At 40.3% G+C, this 22,424-nt stretch overlaps 2 protein-coding genes across 5 annotated transcripts; both read left to right on the top strand.

The window, feature by feature from the left end:
• The first annotated feature begins 307 nt into the window (after positions 1 to 307).
• Positions 308 to 14,700, top strand: LOC115589349 (zinc finger protein 721-like). Its single transcript, XM_030430195.1, has 10 exons — positions 308 to 488; positions 1,652 to 1,785; positions 2,310 to 2,582; positions 2,847 to 3,458; positions 7,520 to 7,786; positions 8,872 to 9,490; positions 10,619 to 10,689; positions 12,103 to 12,228; positions 12,689 to 12,955; positions 13,968 to 14,700. Exons 2-10 carry the CDS (start codon positions 1,668 to 1,670, stop codon positions 14,567 to 14,569), a joined length of 2,955 nt encoding a protein of 984 aa, XP_030286055.1. The 5' UTR covers positions 308 to 488; positions 1,652 to 1,667; the 3' UTR covers positions 14,570 to 14,700.
• Positions 14,701 to 15,699: 999 nt separating this feature from the next.
• Positions 15,700 to 22,261, top strand: LOC115584798 (endothelial zinc finger protein induced by tumor necrosis factor alpha-like). Of its 4 annotated transcripts, none has more exons than XM_030422577.1 (7): positions 15,700 to 15,952; positions 16,778 to 16,847; positions 17,160 to 17,293; positions 17,605 to 18,557; positions 18,689 to 18,875; positions 18,986 to 19,117; positions 20,632 to 22,261. In XM_030422577.1, exons 3-7 carry the CDS (start codon positions 17,176 to 17,178, stop codon positions 21,327 to 21,329), a joined length of 2,088 nt encoding a protein of 695 aa, XP_030278437.1. In that variant the 5' UTR covers positions 15,700 to 15,952; positions 16,778 to 16,847; positions 17,160 to 17,175; the 3' UTR covers positions 21,330 to 22,261. The 4 variants fall into 4 exon arrangements, with proteins under 4 accessions (XP_030278437.1, XP_030278447.1, XP_030278428.1 ...); XM_030422587.1 differs by lacking the exon at positions 16,778 to 16,847 and adding an exon at positions 16,111 to 16,300; XM_030422568.1 differs by lacking the exon at positions 16,778 to 16,847 and adding an exon at positions 16,111 to 16,351.
• The last annotated feature ends 163 nt before the right edge of the window (positions 22,262 to 22,424 follow it).

The following is a 22,424-nucleotide window of genomic DNA, read 5'->3' as shown; positions in this document are numbered from 1 at the left end:
AACATTGCTCTTATTTGGATGTGTGTTGGCAAAAAGCTGTCAAAAAACATGACAACAATGTAAAAGTGGGGCTTTTATTGTGATAAGAGAACCGGAAGTCCTGACACAGCTGCAGAACTGGTGCTTGTTGGTTATTTGAATTAATGCAAGAATTATTTCGTGCGTATGTGTTTACAACAAGCTGTATAAAACACGAGAGTACAATACAATGTTATATTAGTGGGGCTTTTATTGTGATTTTTTAGCATGCTAACCGGAAGTCCTGATCCTACTGTACGTTGCAGCAGCTGCAGCTCGACAGGTAACCATCAGACCCCAAAAGCTTATTGAACTTCACTCATTAGTTAGTCGGCATTAACATGACACACTCTTTGAATATGATGAGCATGAAAACGAGAGAGCGGTGAAAACTATATCTCAAGGTCGTTTCAATAAACTTCTCCCGAGCGACTACTTTTTCACATGAGGGGGGCAAATCTTCAGCTGAGGTTGGTCAAAATGTCTATTGTCTTGATAAACGTTAGCTAGCTAAAGTCAGCGACGGTTGAACGGGCGGAGGTGACAGTTACAGCAGAGATGACGTATTTGTCTCACGCCGGATTACGTGAATCTATCGCGGCTGTTATTTGTTGTTGTTTGTTAGCATCTGTAGATTTGGAAGGGGGGGCTACTCGCTTGTGTTAGCTTATTGCCGAGATCAGCAGTAAACGTCAGTGGCTAGCTGGCTAATAACAGTTAGTCTGGAGAGGGTCGTTGACCGGGGAGCTGCTGGTCACCGCCGCCGCGTCACGGCTCATCATAATCAGAGGTCAGACGGTGTCTGTGCTGCAGGGTGCGTCTGCTCCTGGTGAGACAGATGTTATGACAGCAAAGGTACCAACAGGTTGGTCAGTTAGGCTGCTGCTGCTCAACTCAAATTACAATTAATGATAGATTTAGGTGAATGGAGCAAAAATGTGTCCCATCAAACTAATGCTGGAGTAAAAAAAAAATAATAAAAAAAACATCCCCTGAATGAATCCTGGACTAGTTTCATAACAGATCACAGCAATATGAGAGGAATCACTTACCGTTTAATTGAATTCTTGCAATTAATTGATCTTTGTAGTGATTTTCCATTTAATTAAATTTATACTCCAATTCTGAATAATAATTAAAAAATAACTTGAACATTAAGACTGAAATAATTCAGTTAGTTTGATTAAAATCAGTCCATCGACAAGCTGGGATGTGTTTTTGAGAACACTCAATAAATATGAGACCAGAACAGTTCAAATGATTTGATAGTCCCTTATAGTCTAATACAATGAAATTGTTTGTATTGTATTCAGTTAATAGATAATAAATAGATAGATAGATAGATAGATAGATAGATAGATATTTCATTGTTTTAATGTAAGGTGTGATCTTGAAATGAGGATCTTGATCTTTGAAATAATTTTGATTATTTTAAGCACATCCAATATTGATGATCGTTAGCCCCCTCTAATGTACTGCTGGTCCACAGAGCAGCAGAGGTTGTTGCTTTGTTGTCTACAAACAGCTGTGAAGCTTTTGACCATGTTTGGCTTCATATATTGTACATTCAGTCACTAAGCTATGACTTGTAAGTTGTCTTTTTACTGACGTTTTGATTGTTGGCCTCTCCAAGGCTGTTTATGTGAGGGATGGACTCTGAAAACTCAGACGACTATGGACCAGATGTGATCCTCATTGAAGATGATGAGCAAGAAATCAGATGCCTGATCAACTCTGATGGAGAAGAAGTGGATTACTCAGATCGCAGTAAGCACATAAATTGTAATGGCAAAGTCGAATGTGAATCACTGGAAAAGTAGTGCACCATTTATGTTGTCATTCATCAAATATGTAACGGTTGTGTAATCAAGGCTAACTGTGTGACATTTTATAGTGCTACTCCTATTATATAATTATAAAACGAAGTCAGTATAAACATCCAGCACTATAGATTCCCAGCAGAGCTTGACAGGCCAGTCTTATATGAGGATTTGAGTACTTGAAGTTACCTGAATTCATCATGTCCGACTTATAATAACGAAAAATCTCTGTAGAAATCAGTTTAACTGAGATTTCTAGAAACACGACTATGAATGCTGGATGTGTGAACCAGCAACTGATTGCTACCAATCTGTTCGGCATGTTAACTTTATGAAATATGTCAATATTGTGTTTACAGCTTGTTTCTGCAGTCCCAAAATGACAAATCAGACCCACTACTATTGGAGTTGCTTGGTAAAATGTTTCTTGGTAAACTGCCATGTGTACAATACCCTGTGCTTTCCTTTTAGAAGAAACTGGAAGAGATCCAGAGCCTGAACACAGCAGCTCCTATGAAGAGCCTCAGTCAGAGCCTGAGCCTGAGGAGCCCAAACAAGACCAGGCACCTCGCAGACCCAAGAAGAAATATGAATGTCTGGCCTGCGGAAAGGTGTTCTCTCACAACACCCATCTGCGACGGCACCTTGTGATTCATTCTGGGAAAAAACCTTACAAGTGCTTCATATGTGGAAGAGGATTCACCCAGAGTGGAAACCTCAAAACACACATGAAAGTTCACAGAGGTCAGAGGCAACAAGAGGCTCCTTTGTCTTCACTAAGATGCTTATCAGACGAGTTAAATGGGACACCTTCTCAACTGGTTATATCACATTAGTACCTTGTTGCTTAATCACTTTTTCTCTGTTGAAATGACAGATGAGTTATGCAGATCTTATCTTATAATTACAGTACAGTTTCGTCATGCCAAGAACTGTTGTTTTTTTTTGTTTTTTTCCAGCAAAGAGTCAAAAACTGTCTGAAAACTAATGTCTTTGTTTTTCTCACAGGAGAGCTACCAAAGTGGACATTAGTCAAAGAGAAGAGTCCTCCCGAAGAAACTCCTGTAGTTCATCTGTGTGGAGAGTGTGGGATGGACTTCCCTCAGAAACAGCAGCTGGAGGAACACCGCAAGAGTCACAAAAAGCCTTTCGAGTGTCCCGACTGTGACAAGACATTTAAAAACGAATATTATTTTAAACTGCACAAACGTGTTCACACGGGAGAGTCGTCTTTCGTCTGTTCGCAGTGTGGAAAGAGCTGTGTCACAGCAGATTCCCTTAAAAAACACGAGTTGAGACACACCGGACAAAAGAACTTTCACTGTGATCAGTGCGGGAGGTCGTTTTCACAGTCCTACAACCTGAATGTGCATCTCAAGACTCACACCGGAGAGCGGCCTCACCTCTGCTCCATCTGCGGTAAAAGTTACTCCCAAGCGCGTGTTCTGAAAGTTCATCTGCGTGTTCACACTGGAGAGAAACCGTATACCTGTGAGAAATGCGGAAAGTGCTTCTATTACTCTCAAGGGTATCGGGCGCATCTGAAGATTCACGACAAGAAGCCGAAACCTCCAACGAAACAGCTGGGGAGACCAAAACAACAGCTGTTATTGGTAAATGATTAATAATGTCACCCAGGAATTAACATTATTCTAGTATTATATAAAGGGGAAAGTGAATATATCCGGGTTTGCTTCTCTATTACCATGTGAGATAAACATCTTTCAGGTGACTGGTTAAGTGACTGGCTAAGCAATATTATAAGGCGTACAGTCAGCTCCATTATTGCATACATGTAGTGGAATACAGTATTTAAGACAATAAATCATGATATTGTGAAATGTGCTTAATTGTATTTATTTGTTTCTGTGTGTTTGTATGTCTGATTGAAATATAAGTTTGGTACAAAGGAAAAAGCTTTTGCTGCATTCTTGATGAAAGAACTTAACAAAGGTTGTAGCACAATATATAATAACTCCATATATTCTTGTTTATTTATTATTTTTGCATTTGGATGTATAAAATATAAGCTGTTGTATGCATTGGGTTATAATAAGCATACGGATAATGGAGTTAACATTACCTATACCTTTGTTGTGAATGTACTTTTGTATCATAAACATGGTTGTCGAACCTTTTTCTGTCATGCCCCTATTTGAAAGCTAAAAATTGTGAAATTAGGAGCTTTCATCCTCCACATGTGGAAAGGAGAAAGAACAGTAACAGCAACAGTTTGAATATTATTGATAATAACATTATCCAGAACATGAACATGTGTTCTCCACACCATCTTGTTAGCCTTGTTAAAATCAGAGTATTATTGGTTGTTTTTGGTTGACATTTGTGTGGTATCATAACTCAAAGAGTACAAATAGATGTAATTACATTTATTTTGGCTATGGTCCATTTATTTTTCTAACAAAATGCAGCAGATAATGCAATTTTGTTCCACCAGTCTTTCATAACTCAGAATATCTGCTGTGTTAAAGGTCTTTTCTCAGGTCGGATTCTCAGTTTCAGTGCTCAGTACTTTATTTGGTCTCAGTAAGCAGATCAGCCCAGATGTTTATTCTTCAGCCATATTTCAGGGATGAACCTGAAGCCAGCACAGGCTGACAGGTTGTACCATTCCTGAAGGGAAATCCAATGCCTTTACCTAAAACAGGTGAGTGATACTGTTAGTCTCTCACTAATATCCGAGCAGAGACCTTCAGATAAATCATAGTTTAACATACATTTGCATTCCTACCAAGACAGATGACACTGCTCTCAAGAATTTACTTAATCTTATCTACTCCCCCCTCCCCTCCCTACTTGGTCCAGCCCAGTGATTTCACTGATGATGTCAGCTGTGTATAACTGCCGGAAGTAGTCGGGTACCTCAGGTTGGATACGCCACAGTCGCACGTATAGCGGGTATGGTAAGGCGCAAAGACAGAAACTTATGGAATGTAGAACTGAACTGATACACAATAAGTGAACTTAATGTGGCAACGTGGACATTAAAAGCGGCGTGAATGAACTGTGATGTGCAGACCGTCACTTTTTTTAAGTGGCGGTGGGCAAATCCATCGCAAATCTCTCTGTGTCTGTGATTGGATGTAGGCAACGCCAACATTCCATTGCTAATCCTTCCGCTTCTGCGATTGGCTATGGGCAACGCGAACGTGCCGTTGCGTATCCGTCCGCCTCTGCCATTGGCTAGTAAGATGCTAGCTACACTCACACATAAGGCAAGTTTATTTTTATGGCACAATTCAGACACAAGGCAGCTCAAAGTGCTTAACAAGGACATACAGCTATATTAAATGACATTAGAAATTGCATTTAACAAAAAAAAATAAATAAATAAAAATGGCAAACACATTTTGTTTAAAGGCTTTATATTAAATATTGTCTGTGACATACCCTGCTTCGGGATAAATAAAGTATCTATCTATCTAATTCTTTTATTTCAGCCATAATTAATCATAATTATAAGCAGGTGACCTGCAACGCTCCTCCAACTCATGTCTGCCCAGCAGCCATTACTACATTACAAATTACCTGAGGCCACGCCCATCTTCAAACTCGGTCTTCATTATAACTGATAACCTGTAAAGTCACAGCTGGTAAATAATATTGCCTACTGCAGGAATACTTGTCCATGTTTAACCCAGAAATGTTGGGTAAGGGTAATGCAAAACTAGAGATCATTTTGCGATGGGATCACGTTGATGCCACGCCGCCCGTCAGCATGGTGACATTCCAACCCAGGACTACTATGTAGTAGTTTCTCCATTACTCCATTATTGGATTAGTGCTCAGGGGTTGGACCAAACCCATCTTAGAAATCAGGATTTATTTTGATCTCATCTCCACACCTGTAAAGTTTTTTACATCAAAACAAACATGACCCAAGGCTGTAATATTGGGGGGCCACGCCCCTATTTGTCGCCCCCTTTACTCAGACCACGCACCATCTTTGGCCTCGACTACACACCTTTTAAGTTTCGTTACTGTTTCTTGCACAGTTGTGATGCTATGGCGATGCCATAAATCTATCCTCAGACAGAGACATATGAAAACCTACCAAAGCACACAGGCTCACAAGGTGAAAACAATACCAGCCGACACTGTCGTGGCCGGAAATAATTGTTTCTGCAAGTTGCAGATATTTGATGGAAGGATAGGTAAAACAAACAATTAACAAGCATTGTTAAATACAAAGTATGAGTAATACGGCACTGATGGTAAAAATAGCATGTTTTCATGCATGTTGATAATCTCTCATGGTCATATAACCTCACATTCCAGATGGTTTGTTTCACATGATCACGTGATCTATTTGGCCAAGTGGGCACTTCAGGCAAAATGTGTAGCAAAACAGCATTATATTATTAATAATAATAATAATAATAATAATAATAATAATAATAATAGTAATAAAAATAATAATAATAATGCATTTTATTTAAAGCCGCCTCTCAAAGCACTCAAGGACACTGCCCATAACAACAACAATACATCAAAAATTAGGAAACATTTGAACTACTGTAGTGCTGCAGAGGTGTCCCGGCCTGCAAATCTTGTTTACCTGATGTAACATAAAATGACACCAAAGTGACAAATCTCGCATCATAATGATTTATATACTTTTTCAGTGAAAAGGAAAATTGTATTGAAATATTTTTGTCCGCCTCACCTGTAAATCTTTTGGAAATGTTTTGCTTTATATAGTCCGTCATTAGCATTAGCTTGTAAGTTGGTTGTTTACCAACTCTTAATTGTTTACATCTACAAGGTTTCACATCTGAGAGATGGACCCTGAACACTCAGAGGACTTTGGACCGGATGTGATCCTCATCGAGGATGATGAACAAGAAATTGGAGGCCTGATCAACTCTGATGGAGAAGAAGTGGATTTCCCAGATTTCAGTAAGTAAAAAAACTGGAACAAAGTATACAAAAAGTAGCATATACTGAGTGACAGGACGGTAAAACCCTGTGTATGTTGTCATGTCATCTAGTCTTGTAATAAGTGCTAACATTGTGAGACTTTGTGTGTATAAAACCAAGATATATTGTCTGGGCAACTTCTGTAGTTTATTTTATTATATAGAATTATCAATACAAAGTCAGCATAAACATCCAGCATTTTTGCATTCCCAGCAAAGCTCAACAGGTCAGTTTATATGAGGATGAGGGCAGAATCAAAGAGAGATTGCCAGAGACACGATTCAGAATAAATGCGGATGTTTCTCTCGTCACTGCTGCATGTGTAAATAAGCAACTGTTTAACAACTGTGTTCTTCATATTTACTTAATGACGTGATAACTTGTCAATGTTGTGCTCACAGCTTGTTTCTGCTGAAGTGACAAGTCTGAGCTGCCACAGTTGGAGTTGCATACTCCATGTTCCTAGAAAAGTCATTACCATGTGTACACTTGTCTGTTTGTCTATTATTATTGACAATAAATATCTTTTATCATTGGATATTTTATTCTTTTATTTTCTGTATTATTTCTTCCATGTTAGTTTTGTTTTATTTAATATGCTTGATTTTGTTTGCCTGAATCCTGAAATGTTTTAATCCCTGTTCAACCATGTAAAGCACTTTGTAACTGTGTTTTGAAAAGTGCTTTATAAATAAAGTTCATTATTGTTATTATTATTATTACACTTTCTGTTTCCTTCGTAGAAGACCCAGTTAGTGAGCCAGAACCTGAGCAGAGCAGCTCCCATGAAGGGCGTCAGCAAAAGCCAGAGGAGCCAAAACAAGACAGGGGGGCTCGCAGACCCAAAAAGAAATACGAATGTCCGACCTGTGGAAGATTTTTCCCTCACAACACCGCTCTGCAGCGACACCTTGTGGTTCACTCGGGAAAAAGACCATACAAGTGTTTCATATGTGGGCGAGGGTTCACCCAGAGTGGAAACCTCAAAACACACATGAAAGTTCACAGAGGTCAGTGTTTTGCTGAAATTGTTTGCTCTGAGTTGTTGTTTTTTATTTTTTATTTTTTATTTTTTTTTTACAATTAAATACAAGATAAGTTATGCAGATCTGATTTTGAACTTCCACTGCAGTCTTTATATGCTAAAAACTACTTATCTTTAAAGCCTCTGCAGCGGTGATGGCCAGCTCTCTCTGCCTCTCCCATTCTTGTGAACTTGATAGCGCAGGAACACCTGCAGAGAATTTCATTACATCTGGCACAAACGTCCACCTGGACTCAAGGCTGAAATTATCAGATTTTAGTGTTCAAAGTTCAAAGTCACTGTGACCACAAAAAAAACAAGTTTTAACAAATGTTTAATAGGATAAATCAATGAAGTGATGACATTTTATTTCCAAAATGACAAAGATCAGTTTCCCTTCAGCATAATCTTCTGCTTTCTGGCCATTATTTAACACCATAACTTTGGTCAGATACTGAATTGTGACACCAATCCCTCCTTAAAACTGTGGTGACAGGACAGATTTTCTGTGCTGCTGGGTGGAACATTTGTTCTTTGTTCAGTTTGTACCCTCTTTGCAGGAACATCCATGTTTGAAGTTTTTTAGTCCACCTCAGGCTAAAGTCAAAGTCCTCACTACATTTATTGTGACTCTTGACTGTCATAAACCACAGACATTATAAATAGTAGACAGTGTTTACGGTCTGATGTGATGCCAACGCAGAAGTTCCTTAAATCTGCATTCTCTCTAATGGCCAGCAGAGGGCGACTCTTCCGAAAGAAGTCAATACGTTTGCAAGCTCATGAGAAAGTGACCCTCCTTCTCTCGATATTTTATCTTAATAAACAGTTTCCTAATCAGTTTAATGTCTAAATCGCTAGATTAAAGTCACCTTCACTGTCACTACCATACCTATGGCTCCAACAAAACAAGATGGCGAGCTACTAAAGAATGAGTCCTTGGCAGTTTGTGCAAATTGACTTTGCCCATGCAAGCCAAACCACTGATTACAGTGATTCTATTCATATTTTGTAGTGAAATTTAATTTAATGTTTTAAATGCTTATGTGACTGTTTTTGTTTGCCTCACAGGAGAACTACCAAAGTGGACATTAGTCCAAGAGAAGCGCCCTCCTGCAGAAACTCCTGTCGTTCATGTGTGTGGAGATTGTGGGATGGACTTCCCTCAGAAACAACAGCTGGAGGAACACCGCAAGAGTCACAAAAAGCCTTTTGCATGCCCTGACTGTGACAAGAGATTCAAAAACGAATATTATTTTCAACTGCATAAGCGAGTTCACTCAGGAGAGTCCTTGTTCATCTGTTCGGAGTGCGGAAAGAGTTTTGTTACAGTGGGTTCACTTAAAACACACGAGTTGACGCACACTGGAGAGAAGAACTTCCACTGTGATCAGTGCGGGAAGTCGTTTTCACAGTCCGCCCACCTCCGCTTGCACCTCGAGACTCACACCAGAGCGCGGCCTCACCTCTGCTCAATCTGTGGAAAAAGTTACTCCAGAGCATTTGTCCTGAAAGTTCACCTGCGAGTTCACACTGGAGAGAAACCGTACACTTGTGAGAAATGTGGGAAGTGCTTCTATTACTGTCAAGGGTATCGAGCGCACCTGAAGATTCACGACAAGAAGCCGAAACCTCCAACGAAACCACGAGGTCGACCGAAACAACTGATGTTAGTGGTAAATGACCAATAATGGTGAACTGACAGATGGGTGAGATTATATAAAGGGTAAAAGTACATTGAGAACAGTTTACTTCTCTATTAACATGTGAATTAAACATCTTCCATATGACTGAAGTGATTGGCAGAGCAATATGACAGTAATTACACATATTATATGTTGTATAGTTAGCTCCCTTATTACAAAGTTGTATTTGACGTCTGTATTTAAGACAATAAATCAGTATATTGTAAGTCATTGTTAGTTATATTTGTTTGTGTGTCTTTATTTGTGATCACTGTATAAACTGAAATATTATTACAAATGAAGAAGATTTTCCTGCATTGATGACGAAAAAAACCTATTTTTTTAATATATTCATGTTTAATTTTTAGTCAGACTTCTTACTGAAAATATAAGCTGCTTCATGGATTATATTGAGCATGCAGTAGGATAACAGTGTCGACATCACGTTCAGTATTTTCTTAACCCAAATTATGGCTATCAATTTTTTTCTGTCATGCCCCTACAAGGAAGCTGAATAATTTGAATTTTATTGTAATACAATTATCAAGAACAAAACTGCATTTTTATAAAAATCTTTCTTTATAGAAGGTATTTTCTTATGTTGAAGCAGGCAAAGCACAGGCAGATGTATAAACAGTAATTTTGGTTGCATCCATTCATGAATGCTCAGTGTCATGGCTGTGTCTAAGCAGAGTAGCCCAGATGTTTTATTCTGAGCCGTGTCCTTCAGTTCCTCCAGAATGATCCTGAGGCTTCTCCCGATCCAACATGCCTGGAAAACTTTAAGACGGAGGGAGCAACGATCATTAAAAAAAAGTAAAGTTTAGAATGAACCTGTTTCTCCTATTGTTTTGGATCCAAAGAGTAAGTTGTCAATTCAGATTTTCCCCATCAAGGGACACTCCCATCAGCAGGAGTCAATTCAGGCTGTACCATTCCTGCAGGTGGGTCCAATAACTTGTCTGAAAACAGTTAAGCGATACATTAATTCATTCTACTAGCATCCACGTATAAAACAATTTCATATACTCTGTAGTATGACATACATTTGCAATAATACATAAACAGATAACAATGTACATCAATTACTTGCTTAATCAATTTTAACTCCCCCCGTACTTGGTCTAACCCAGTGAGTTCGCTGATGATGCCGGAAGTAGTCGGATACCTCCTTGCCGGAGTCGGACGGCGAATAACGGTCATGGTAAGTATCAAATAAAGAAACCTGCTGAACTGAACTCATGAACAATAAGTTGACTCAAAGTGGCAGAAAGCAACATGAACATCACAAACTGTGTGTATGAAGTGTGACGTGCGGGCAACGTAAACACTCCATCGCAAATCCTCTGATGGCTAGTTAGATGCTAGCTACGTAGCTATTTAATTGTTTGATTGAGATAATTAAAAAATATATATCCGAAAGCTACGGCTAATGGATAACAGACAGGCACATATGTGACCACATTTTATATTTTTAATGGAAGTTTTTCTTTAAATATTGTCTGTGGCAGTGGTAACTTTTAATCTCCACCAAAATTATGATAAATAGACAATATTGCTAGATAGACCCATGACTTATTAGTAGTAATTTCTATGATATTAAAGAGTGCTTAGTCTCTGCTACGTTATTACATGATCATGTTGATGAAAACATGTCCACAGAAAGATGTGTATCTCCAGGACCATGAATGCATAAAGAGGAGGGCATCGTGTCCCAACTTCAGGCACCTTTCCTCAGACTGAACTCATCACCTGTAAAGTCACAGCTGGTGACTAATACTGCCTACTGCACGAATAATTATCTATGTACTTTAACTAGTTGAAGTCGTGTTTATTATAAGCAAACATGATGCAAAACTAGACACCGACCAGCAGTGGGATCACAGCAGCCGCTATGTCAACATGTTGACTTTATACACATGACAGGTGTTGTCATTGCTACATTATTACCTGGTTATTCAGTACTTGGGGGTCAAACCACACCCATCTCCGAAATCTGCCTTCATTTTGATCCCAACTTTACTTGTTAAGTTTTCCAACAAATGAACGTGATGTGTCTTGCGTCTTGAATGATGTTTTCTAAATTGATGTCATATATGCTATTTTGTCATGTTTGTTAAAGCTGTGCATGTTTTGTAGATTGCCCTGGCAAGTAATTTTGTAATTTTAATCTTATTTTTTATATATTCTGTTTTGTTTTTAGGGTGACTTTAACATCTGTCTAGGGACTACAGATGAGAAATAGCCTCTTGGCTAATTCTGGCGCATTTTCAGTAATGTTATTAATGTGCACTGTCCCTGTTTTCAGATAAACTACATTTCAAATTTCAAACGTGGACCCCCCCCCTACGTTATGTCCTCCTTGCTCGGACCACACCCTTCTTCTAACTAAGCTTTTATTTTGATCTCAGCTACACACCTGTACACCATAAATCTATAGTGAAAACAAACAATTAACAAGCATGGTTAAAGTAATATTGTGCTGATGGTGATAATGGGGACAAATGGCATGTTCTTACACACACATGGTCATATAGACACATAATAATCTCTCGTGGTCACATACGTTCTTTGTTACCTGACTCTTGATTGTTTACCTCTACAAGGTCGTTTATTTGAGAGATGGACCCTGAAAACTCGGAGGACTCGGGATCAGATGTGATCCCCGAGGAGGAGGAGGAAGAAACGCACGAAATTGGAGGCTTGATCAACTCCGATGGAGAAGTGGATTTCCCAGATCTCAGTAAGCAAATAAATTGGAACAGAGTAAAAGACAGAAAAAAAGCAGGACACACAAAAAAATAAAGCCCCACTTATGTTGTTATGTAATCTAGTCTTGTAATAAATTGTGGAACTGTATATATAAAAACAAGACATCTAGTCTGAGGTACTCTAGTCTGAATGCTTTATTCATTCCCAGCAAAGCTCAGCAGTTCATGAGGATGAGGGCAGAGTTAAAGAGATTGCCAGGAACATGATTCATAATAAACACTGACGTTGTGTAAATAGACAAACTGTGTGTTAACAATTTGTCTGCCATATTTACTTTATGAGTCCATTATGTGCCAATATTGTGCTTACAGATTGTTTCTGCCCCCCCGAAGTGACAAAGCGACCCTGCTAATATTAGAGTTGCTTGCTAACTCTTCCTTAGAAAACATTACAATGTGTACACTACCATTTCTTTTTTCATTTCTGTCTAGAAGAAACTGTAAGTAAACCAGTACCTGAACACTGCGTCCCTTATGAAGAGCCCCAGGAAGAGTCTGCGGAGCGAAAACAGGACCAGGGACCTCGCAGACCCAAAAAGAAATACGAATGTCCGACCTGTGGAAGATTTTTCCCCAACAACGCCTCTCTGCAGCGACACCTTGTGATTCACTCAGGGAAAAAACCTTTCAAGTGCTTCATATGTGGAAGAGGATTCACCCAGAGTGGCAACCTCAAAACACACATGAAAGTTCACAGAGGTCAGAGGCAACAAGAGGCTCCTTTGTCTTTAATTCTATGTTGTTGTTTGTTTAGTCAGATGCTTGTGTGCTCTTGGCTGTCCACCTTAGAACTGGAGTGATGCTGTAGATCCTCTGCGCTTGAAGAAGATCTCTATCAGTCCTCTGTACTCCACCGGTAAAAATAGTCTCAGTACAGACAGCGTGTTTCCCACTGGAAAGTGATAACTTCCATTTCACCAAAAAAAGCACACTCCGGGTCTGGAAATTGAAGCCAATGCGGAAGTTCCTTAAACCGGCTTTCTTTCTAATGGCCAGCAGAGGGCGACTCTACTGGTTTCACAAAAGAAGTCCATTGTATGTAAGCCTATGAGATAATGAACATACTCCTCACTTAATTTATTACCTCAGTAAACAGTTTCCAAATGAGTTAACGGTCTCAATTGTTAGTTTATTTTCTATTTCAATACAGTACGATGTCGCTACAACAGAATGTCCTTTGATTCTCTGTCAGATCTCCAGCTTCACCATCTCATCCTTAAATTGACGCTTTTTTCCTCCAAAAAACAAAATAGCGATCTCCAATTTCCTGTTCGATATTTTTTCTGTCCTATTGAATAAAGGCACGAAAAAGCCCTTCCATATTAAAAATGTGGTTGTCAGAGCTCGGTGGCGCAGTGAATACTGTCAGGGCTACTATATAAACTACTGCATCAGATAAGTGAGCTGTTGATATGCTAGTTAGGTGATAATCAGTCACAGCAGAAGAGACATTTGCACTAACAACTAACAATTTGTCAGTCATGTCACTTTTGTGGAGCGGTTTTAGTGGTTTAATAAAAGTGATTTGCAACGCAGCCTAGAAGCAAAGTGTGTGGTATTGTATTTTGCTCTCGCAAGCCAGTCCACTAATTGCGGTGATTCTATTCATCTATTCGATTTTTGCTCCAAAATGCAATGTTTCAAATGCTTATGCGACTGTGCTTGAAAATGCAAAACTGTCTGAAAACAAATGTCTTTGTTTTTCTCACAGGAGAGCTAACAAATTGGACGTTGGTTCAGGAGAAGAGTCCTCCTAAAGAAACTCCAGTGGTTCATGTGTGTGGAGAGTGTGGGATGGACTTCCCTCAGAAACAGCAGCTGGAGGAACACCGCCAGAGTCACATAAAGCCTTTCGCGTGCACCGACTGCGACAAAAGATTCAAAAACGAATACTCTTTCAAACAACATAAGCGAGTTCACTCAGGAGAGTCCTTGTTCATCTGTTCGGAGTGCGGAAAGAGTTTCGGCTCAGTGGGTTCATTTAAAAAACACCAGTTGATGCACACCGGAGAGAGGAACTTCCACTGTGATCAGTGCGGGAAGACGTTTGCACATTCCTACAACCTGAACCTGCACCTCGAGACTCACACCGGAGCGCGGCCTCACCTCTGCTCGATCTGCGGGAAAAGTTACTCCAGAGCATTTGTCCTGAAAGCTCATTTGCGAGTTCACACCGGAGAGAAACCGTACACTTGTGAGAAATGTGGGAAGGGCTTCTCTTACTGTCAAGGGTATCGGGCGCATCTGAAGATTCACGACAAGAAGCCGAAACCTCCAACAAAAACACTCGGGAGACCAAAACAACAGCTGTGATGGTGAATAATCAATAGTGTCACGTGGGATTTCACAGTAGTCTGATAATGTATAAGGGGTGAAGCTAAATATATTACAGCTGCTCTTCTATTTCCATGTCAATAAAACATCTTTCATATGACTGAATTGATCGACCAAGCAGGATGATGGTAGTCACACAATATTATGTACAGTCAGCACTCTTCTATTACCGTACCTGTTTTAGATGTCAGTATTTAAGAAATTAAATCAGGATGTTGTGAATCATTGTTTGCATTTTCTCTGTGTTTCTGTTTGAGATCACTGCATAAATGACTGCTACAAAGGAAAAACGTATGTTAGTGAAAGAACTAAATAGAAACAAAAGGCTGTAACATGACTTTAAAAGACTTTCATGTGACTTTAAATAGAACTTATATTTTTGTATCTTCATACATATAATATAATATAAGCTCCTTCGTGCATTGGGTTATATTTAGAATGCAGCATAATAAACCCAATGCAATAGATGATAATTCCATTAGTTACACCTTTATTTGATATCTGTCACGTTTTTCTCTTTTCCCAAAGTTTGGTAACTAATGATTTAACTTGATCCATCCATCACTGCTCAGGACTTGTTCAGTCTCAGTAAGCCTGCCTTTTACTCTGACAGCTACAGAGTATGATCATGGACACGCAATCACAATAATAATAATAATAATAATAATAATAACACACACCAGTTAATCTTTTTATTGACAAGCAGTGTTGGTATAATATAGCTGGATCATTTGTGGCGACACTGGCAGTAAAATGCTTACAGGCCGCCCCAACCTACATAAAAATATATACAAACATCACACCGTGATTGGCTGGGAGGAAAATCCCCCACACTGCTTCCACTCAATCAGGAGTCAGTCTCCCCACCTGTGCTCAGGTGATCTGAATCTCCTGCAATTAGTATGGAGGGGTTTTGGAAAATCAGCCCAAAACAATAAAGATGGCAGGACTCAAACAATTGGGCTGCTACATGTATTTGTATGTTTTTAAGGAATGAGTGTTTGTTGGGTAGTTTTAATTAATGTGAGCATTATTTTATGTGACATGTATGTTTACAGAAAAATATAGAAAACGGAAGTGCCGTATAAGAGGTTATATCCGTGGTGCTTTTATTTTGAATTTATAAGCCGACCGGAAGTTCCGACGCTGCTGTGTGTTGCTAGCAGCTAAAGCTAGAAAGGTTACCATCAGATCCAAACGCTCATTTAACTAAACTCACTAGTTATTCGGCGTTAATTTGACACACTGTTTGAACATATTGAGCATGAAAATGAGAGAGAAGTAGAAATATTGCCAAGTGGTTTCAATAAACTTCAGTCGAGCGACTACTTTTTACCTGAGGGGGAAAAAATCTATGCTGAGGTTGGTCAAAATCTCTATTGTCTTGTTAAACGTTAGCTAGCTAAGTTAGCGATGGTTGTGCGAGCGGAGGTGACAGTTACAGCAGATATAACGTGTTGTTTTCACGTGGGGCTCTGTGGTGAAATCTGTCGTAACTGTTATTTGTTATTGTTGACCAGCGGCTGTAGCTTCGGGGTGCTAATGCCAGCTAATTTCTAGCTAGTAAACGCCATGTCAGTGGCTAGCTGGCTAATAACAGTTAGTCTGGAGGCAGAGGTGGTCGCTGACCGAAGAGCTGCTGGTCACCGCCGCCGCGTCACGACTGAGACATCTCAATCAGAGGTCAAACACTGGTGTCTGTGCTGCAGGGTGCGTCTGCTCCTGGTGAAAGTGGTGTTGTGACACTGTAGATACCAACAGGTTAGTCAGTTTGGTTGCTGCTCTGCTCAAATTGCAAGTATGGTTAGACTTGAGGGGTTGGAGCAAAAAAGGAGTCCCATCAAGCTAATGCTACTGAGCTAACCGGGCTCCTCAGTGAAGATGCAGAACTACAGGTTTGCCCGAGTGCTTCTCTTGACATTAAAATCACTTAAGAGAACCGTCATCTTATGACAGCAAACACTGTAACCAGTAACAGTAGCTTACTTGTCCTTACAGTAAAATAGTATGGACAAGGTAGATTGTACATCAGGCCCAGCCAGTTTCAAACCCCCCCATCACAACAAAGCATTCACCCTGCTGAAGTGTCCTTGAGCAGGACAATGGATGTCTTCCAGTATTGAGGCAATGTTATGTTGCTCATCCTCCCTGTAGAGGGGGACATGTGACAAGAATACTTTCCCACAGAGAGCTGGCGCTGGTGTTTGAAAATACAAAGATGGAACAGGATGAAATAAAAAAGACAGTCACTGAATTAGTAAGTTGGGTCACTTTCTACAGAAGTGTCATTGGGACCTTTTTATATTTAAATCTTGTGATTTATTCATCTTTTTGCGGTGATTTGCCGTTTTGTAATCAGCCTCTCTCAAGTTTCCTTCAGGAGCTAAGAATCCAAATCTAGAGCAATAAAGCAAATTGCTTAATTGAAATCATTGTCTGCCTACAAGCTGGTATCTAATGTTTTTGAGACCACAGCCCTATATTTTATATGTAGTGTATATATGTATGATCAGTATTTTGCTATAGTTTAATATTTGTTTATTGACTGTTGATTGTTCCCCTCTGCAAGGTTGCATATTTGAGAGATGGGCTCCGAAAACCCAGAAGACTTTGGACCCGCTGTGAGCCTCGCTGAGGAAGATCAGCAAGAAATCGGAGGCTTGATCAACTCTGACGGAGAAGAAGTGGATTTCTCAGATCTCAGTGAGTGAATAAATCGTAAAAACAAATTCTGCACTGAGAGTCGGGAAAGATGGAGCCCCATTTATGCTGTAATGAAATCCAAAATACCAGTCGTGTAATAAATACTAACGTGAAACTTAATCTTTTGAGTTGTTGACACTGAGTTACTCAAGTATGTGTTGGTGTAAATGACATTTCCAGTATGATAGAATTACCTTCCAGCGTCATGTTGCCGTCTGTTGTTTTTGCTCGGGGTTTAACTGTTTTGAAAGTGTTCTTCAACCTTTTTCTTTGCCTAAATAAAATCCTTTCTCTTCTTTCTGTTCACACAGGAGAGAATGCTATCCCCGGCATCGTACCTGCAGTCGTTCCCTCCAAGACGTTTCATCAAGCCGAGAATGAAAAACCCCCGTCCCTACACAGCTGCTCGGTGTGTGGGAAAGACTTCCCCTACGCTTCTAAACTTCAGCGTCACTTACGCACTCACTCAGGAGAGAGGCCTTTTCCCTGCTCGATGTGTGAAAAGAGATTTCCAGAAAAGGGGCTGCTCATGATCCACGAAAGGGTCCATACTGGGGAGAAGCCATTCCCATGCACTTTCTGTGAGAAGCGATTTGCCAGTCAGGGGGAGCTCAGGCTGCACAGGCGGACACACACTGGCGAGAGGCCTTATCACTGCTCCATCTGTCTGAAGAGCTTTTCCCGACACTGGCATCTGAAAACTCACTTGGAGGCGATGCACTCTGAGGTCGTTGCGGGCTTCACGAGGAAGAAGTTTCCGTGTTCGGACTGTGAAAAGAGCTGTAACTCAGCAGCCGAGCTTAGAGATCATCAGAGGACTCACACCGGAGAGAGGCCGTACCAGTGCTCTTTCTGTGACAAGCGGTTTGCCTTGTCGGGTACGCTTGTGAGACACGAGCGTCTCCACACTGGCATTACACCGTATCACTGCTCCGACTGTGGGAAGACATTTGCTCAGCAGTGGACGCTGACGACACACATGCGAACCCACACGGGAGAAAAACCGTACAGCTGCACACAGTGCGATAAGTCTTTCGTGGCTCCAGGAGAGCTGCGGAGGCACACCAGGATTCACACTGGAGAAAAGCCGTACACGTGCGCAGACTGCGGGAGGCACTTCTCACTGGCGGGAACTCTGAGGAACCACAAACGGTCGTGTACACAGAACAAGAATGGATCAGTTACAGGCGTCGTCTCGGACCCAGTTCAAGCTGCAGTCGGCGAATCATCTCAGCAGGACGTGGTCAACAATGTCGGCTCTGAGGTAGAGAAGATACACAGCATTTTTCAGAATCGAGTCGTTTTTGTGGCATTTGGTTTGATTCTTTCTTCTGGTCTTTACAGCCTCCTAACGTTATTGTTGCCTCCACTTGTTTTGTGTCACCTGTTGTATAGGTGTCTGACAGTCCGAGTTTGCAGAGCGCCGTTGAGCCTCATTCCTCAGACGGTCTCAACTGTGACAAAGCAGCTCAGTGTGAAAATAAAGAGGAGAAAGAACCAGATGACCAACCAGAGGCCGTCGCTTCCAGTCCGCAAATGAATGTAATAGTGAAAGAGGAGGAAGAGGAGGAACCTTTGTGTGGTACATAAACATGAGATTCCAGATAGTTTTCGGTTGTATGGTTTATTAAAATGCCTTTGATAATGATTTTGACACTCTCTTTTTTGTGTCACTTGTGTTTCTCCCACTAGAGGAAGCTCCTGACCAGCTGTCTGGTAGCGAGGATTGTACCACACCAGAGGAAACTGAAAAGCAGCAGCAGGAAAGCAACACAGAAATTAGGATTACAGTAAAGGAAGAAGAAGAAGAGGATCTTGTCAATAGTAAGCAGAATGCAGTTATAAAACATTACTGGACCTTGCAGCATTGGAAAAACTGGAGGAAATTTCAACGTTTCATTAACCAATAAGATTGTTTTTCCTCATGACTCATCTATCTTTGTTCCCTCTTTCATTGTTTTACTCTCCGCTGTTTCTCTTGTGTGCAGTTTTATTTTTGACGGCAGCTTTCATTACTTCAGGCAGGGCAGACAATGTAGAGAGGAAGCTAGATTTTAGTCCCAAGTTAGCGGTCCACAAGTAATTTTAGAAGCTGGATGAATTTCTGCTAGATAGAGTGCCATTTGACGTGCAGTTTGAGAGATGTCTGGTCGGCGGTCTTGCAGTTTGAGCAGTTTAATGTGCTCCTTTTTCTACTGTGTTTGTCTGACAGTCACAGGTGGTTTATTATTATTTTGATTAGGGCTGCACGATATATCGTTTGAGCATCGCCATCACAATGTACGTGTGTGCAATAGTCACATAGCAGAGCCTGCGATGTAGGATGCAAATTAACTTATATAGTTTCAAGGGCACCTGACACACACTGTGCATGCAGACTCTGCATGCACAGTGATCCACCAATCACATTAGTTCTTAATCAGTGTGCCGAAGCAGACCAGCCTCTGCACATGGAGTAAGTCGCTGGTAGCAACATTGAAAAATGAGCAACAACAAGAGAAAATCACGAAAACGAAGACTTGGTGCCAAAAAGAAAAGCAATGTCAGTCATCTGGAATTATTTCGGCTATAAGAAGATGAACATTTCTGATGAATTTTCTGATGAAAATTCCTGTTTTTTTTTCATATCGCAATATATATCGCAGGGTTAAAAAAATTTGCAATGTCAGTTTTTTCCAATATCGTGCAGCCCTAATTTTGATATTGGAAATGATAGAAAGTGGACTGTCTTTTTCAGTTCACTCTGACTGACCGGTTTGAAAATGAGAGCCCTGCACAGTGTTGATTTCGTGTTTCTTCTAAAGGCTCTTCAGAAACTTATATGAATTATAGATTAATTGAGAAACTCAAAAGTAAACTGTTTAACATTGCTTCAGTCAAGAACCTGTGATGTATTTATTTTGAGTCAGTCTTAATATTCCCAGGAATAAAAGGTACCATTTGACTCTGTCACTTTGTTCTAGCATCAGGCCCATGATTCAAAGAGAAGAATACGTTTGTACCGATAGAGGAAGCTCATCAAGATGTGCCTGAAATGATTATTAGTACCGTAGACATTTCTTCAGTTGTGCCCGGCGCCTGTCCTTCATTAGTAGAGATATTTAATGCAGCTTTTATCGTATGACGTTAACCCACATTCACATGTGCTTCACTGCTGGACTGCCCACAGACGAACTGATGGTTGATAATTGGATTTTTTTTCTGTCTCTCCCCTTTTTATCACCATATAATCTTCTATCACGTTGGATCTCACAATCAGCTGCGTCTTTAAGAATTCTGATGGTTGATATCATTTTACTGTAAAGAGTGTTTGAACTTGTCATATATTTTTCCCACAGTGTCTGAAGAGGATCACGATCACGTGTCCGACAGTGAAAAAGACAGCCCTCTGGCTTCACCTGCGCAGGACCAGCTGAGTGACAATCTGACAAAAAGCTCTTACTGCTGCGGGCTCTGTGGAAGAGACTGTCACAAGATGTCTGCTCTTCAGATCCACATGCGAATTCACTCGGGTGAGAAACCTTACCAGTGCAGTCTGTGTGGGAAGCAGTTCACCCAGAAAGGTCAACTCAAAGGTCACTTGAAAGTCCACACGGGGGAGAAGCCGTTCTCCTGCCCGGACTGCGGGAAGAGCTTCGCCCACTCGGGCGCCATGAACAGACACCGGCTCACGCACACAGGAGAGCGACCCTACCACTGCTCTTTGTGCAACAGGAGCTTCAACCAGTCCGGACGCTTGAGGGAACACGAGAAAATCCATTTTGGAGAGAAGTATGACTGTCCAGAGTGTGACAAGAGTTTCACACGAGCTTCGAGCCTCAAGAACCATTTCAGGCTTCACACAGGAGAGAGGCCGTACGGCTGCGACATCTGCGGGAGAGGCTTCAGCCGCTCACAAAGCCTGAGGCTCCACAGACGGAAACATGAGCAGGGTCAGACTGAGGATGAGTCTGCTTTCGGTCTGAGGAACGATGACTTATCACAGAGTGACGACAACTCTCCAATTAATATGTGTATAACAGACAAAAATGACTGATAATGTATTTATATAAATGATAGAGATATGTACCAGTAGTAGTATTACAATTCAAGATTTTAAGGCAGTAAAACACGAATTGTAAGAGGGGAAAAGTAAGAGACTACCTCTGTGAATAAACCGTCATTAAACCTTTTTCGTGGTGGTTCACAAAAAATGTATAAAAGCTACAATATTTAACACCCAGAGTGGTGCTGACAAATTAACAAACAGACGCGTCAGGTGATGTTCAGCAACTAACAACATTCTCAGACAAAATGACCCAACAGATATTTCCCACAAACACAACTTTTGTAAAATCTTGGAAAATGTTTAGATGATAAATTTTAGTGGTCATATTTATTCGCGTTTATCACTCTTTACCTGTGTTAGTTGCATTGAAAATATCGCGCTCACATTAGTATTTATGGTCGTACAAATGAATCATTAAAGGTCTGTGATTTCACATTTTTCCATGCAGTATTTATCATGAAACTAATTGTGTATGTGGAAATTGGACTGAAGAAATATGATGTTTTTGTATCAGACGTTGAGAGGGCCAATGAGCAGTCTGGGAATCAGGTGAAACTAATTCATTAGTTGGCTGTGAACTACTGGAATGTCAAAGATTTAGCAGTAAATGAAGTGGTGAGATCATCATGATATTCATCAGGTTCTTGCCAAAACCATTTTGCCTTTGTTGGGATTTTTTTTTTTTTTAATGTCTGTTTTAAACAGCAGCTATTTAACAACTAAATAATGAATCAGACTCACCTGGTTTAGAACAACTCTTTAAGGCCAACTAACAATTTTGAGAAAAAGGTGTCATTCTCTAAGGCTGTGATAAAAAAGGTAATAACTTGAAACCGTGTAGATGGTAAATTCTGCCCAGTGCTGCCTCTGTCTTATTGTATGGGACATGTTATACTGAACAATAAAAGTATTAAAGACTATTTTGCCTGAGGATTTGTGACTGCAGGACGAGAAATGAATGGATGAGATATATGAATATATGTCGGCAAAGTCAAATATTTAAGATATGCATTATATATACAATATCTTTTACACTTGAAAAATGCATATACTGTAAATACCGGAAATAACTCTGACCAAGTG

This window comes from Sparus aurata, chromosome 1, assembly GCF_900880675.1.
Source record: "Sparus aurata chromosome 1, fSpaAur1.1, whole genome shotgun sequence".
Classification (NCBI taxonomy): domain Eukaryota; kingdom Metazoa; phylum Chordata; class Actinopteri; order Spariformes; family Sparidae; genus Sparus; species Sparus aurata.
This window is presented reverse-complemented; position numbering and strand designations above follow the sequence as displayed.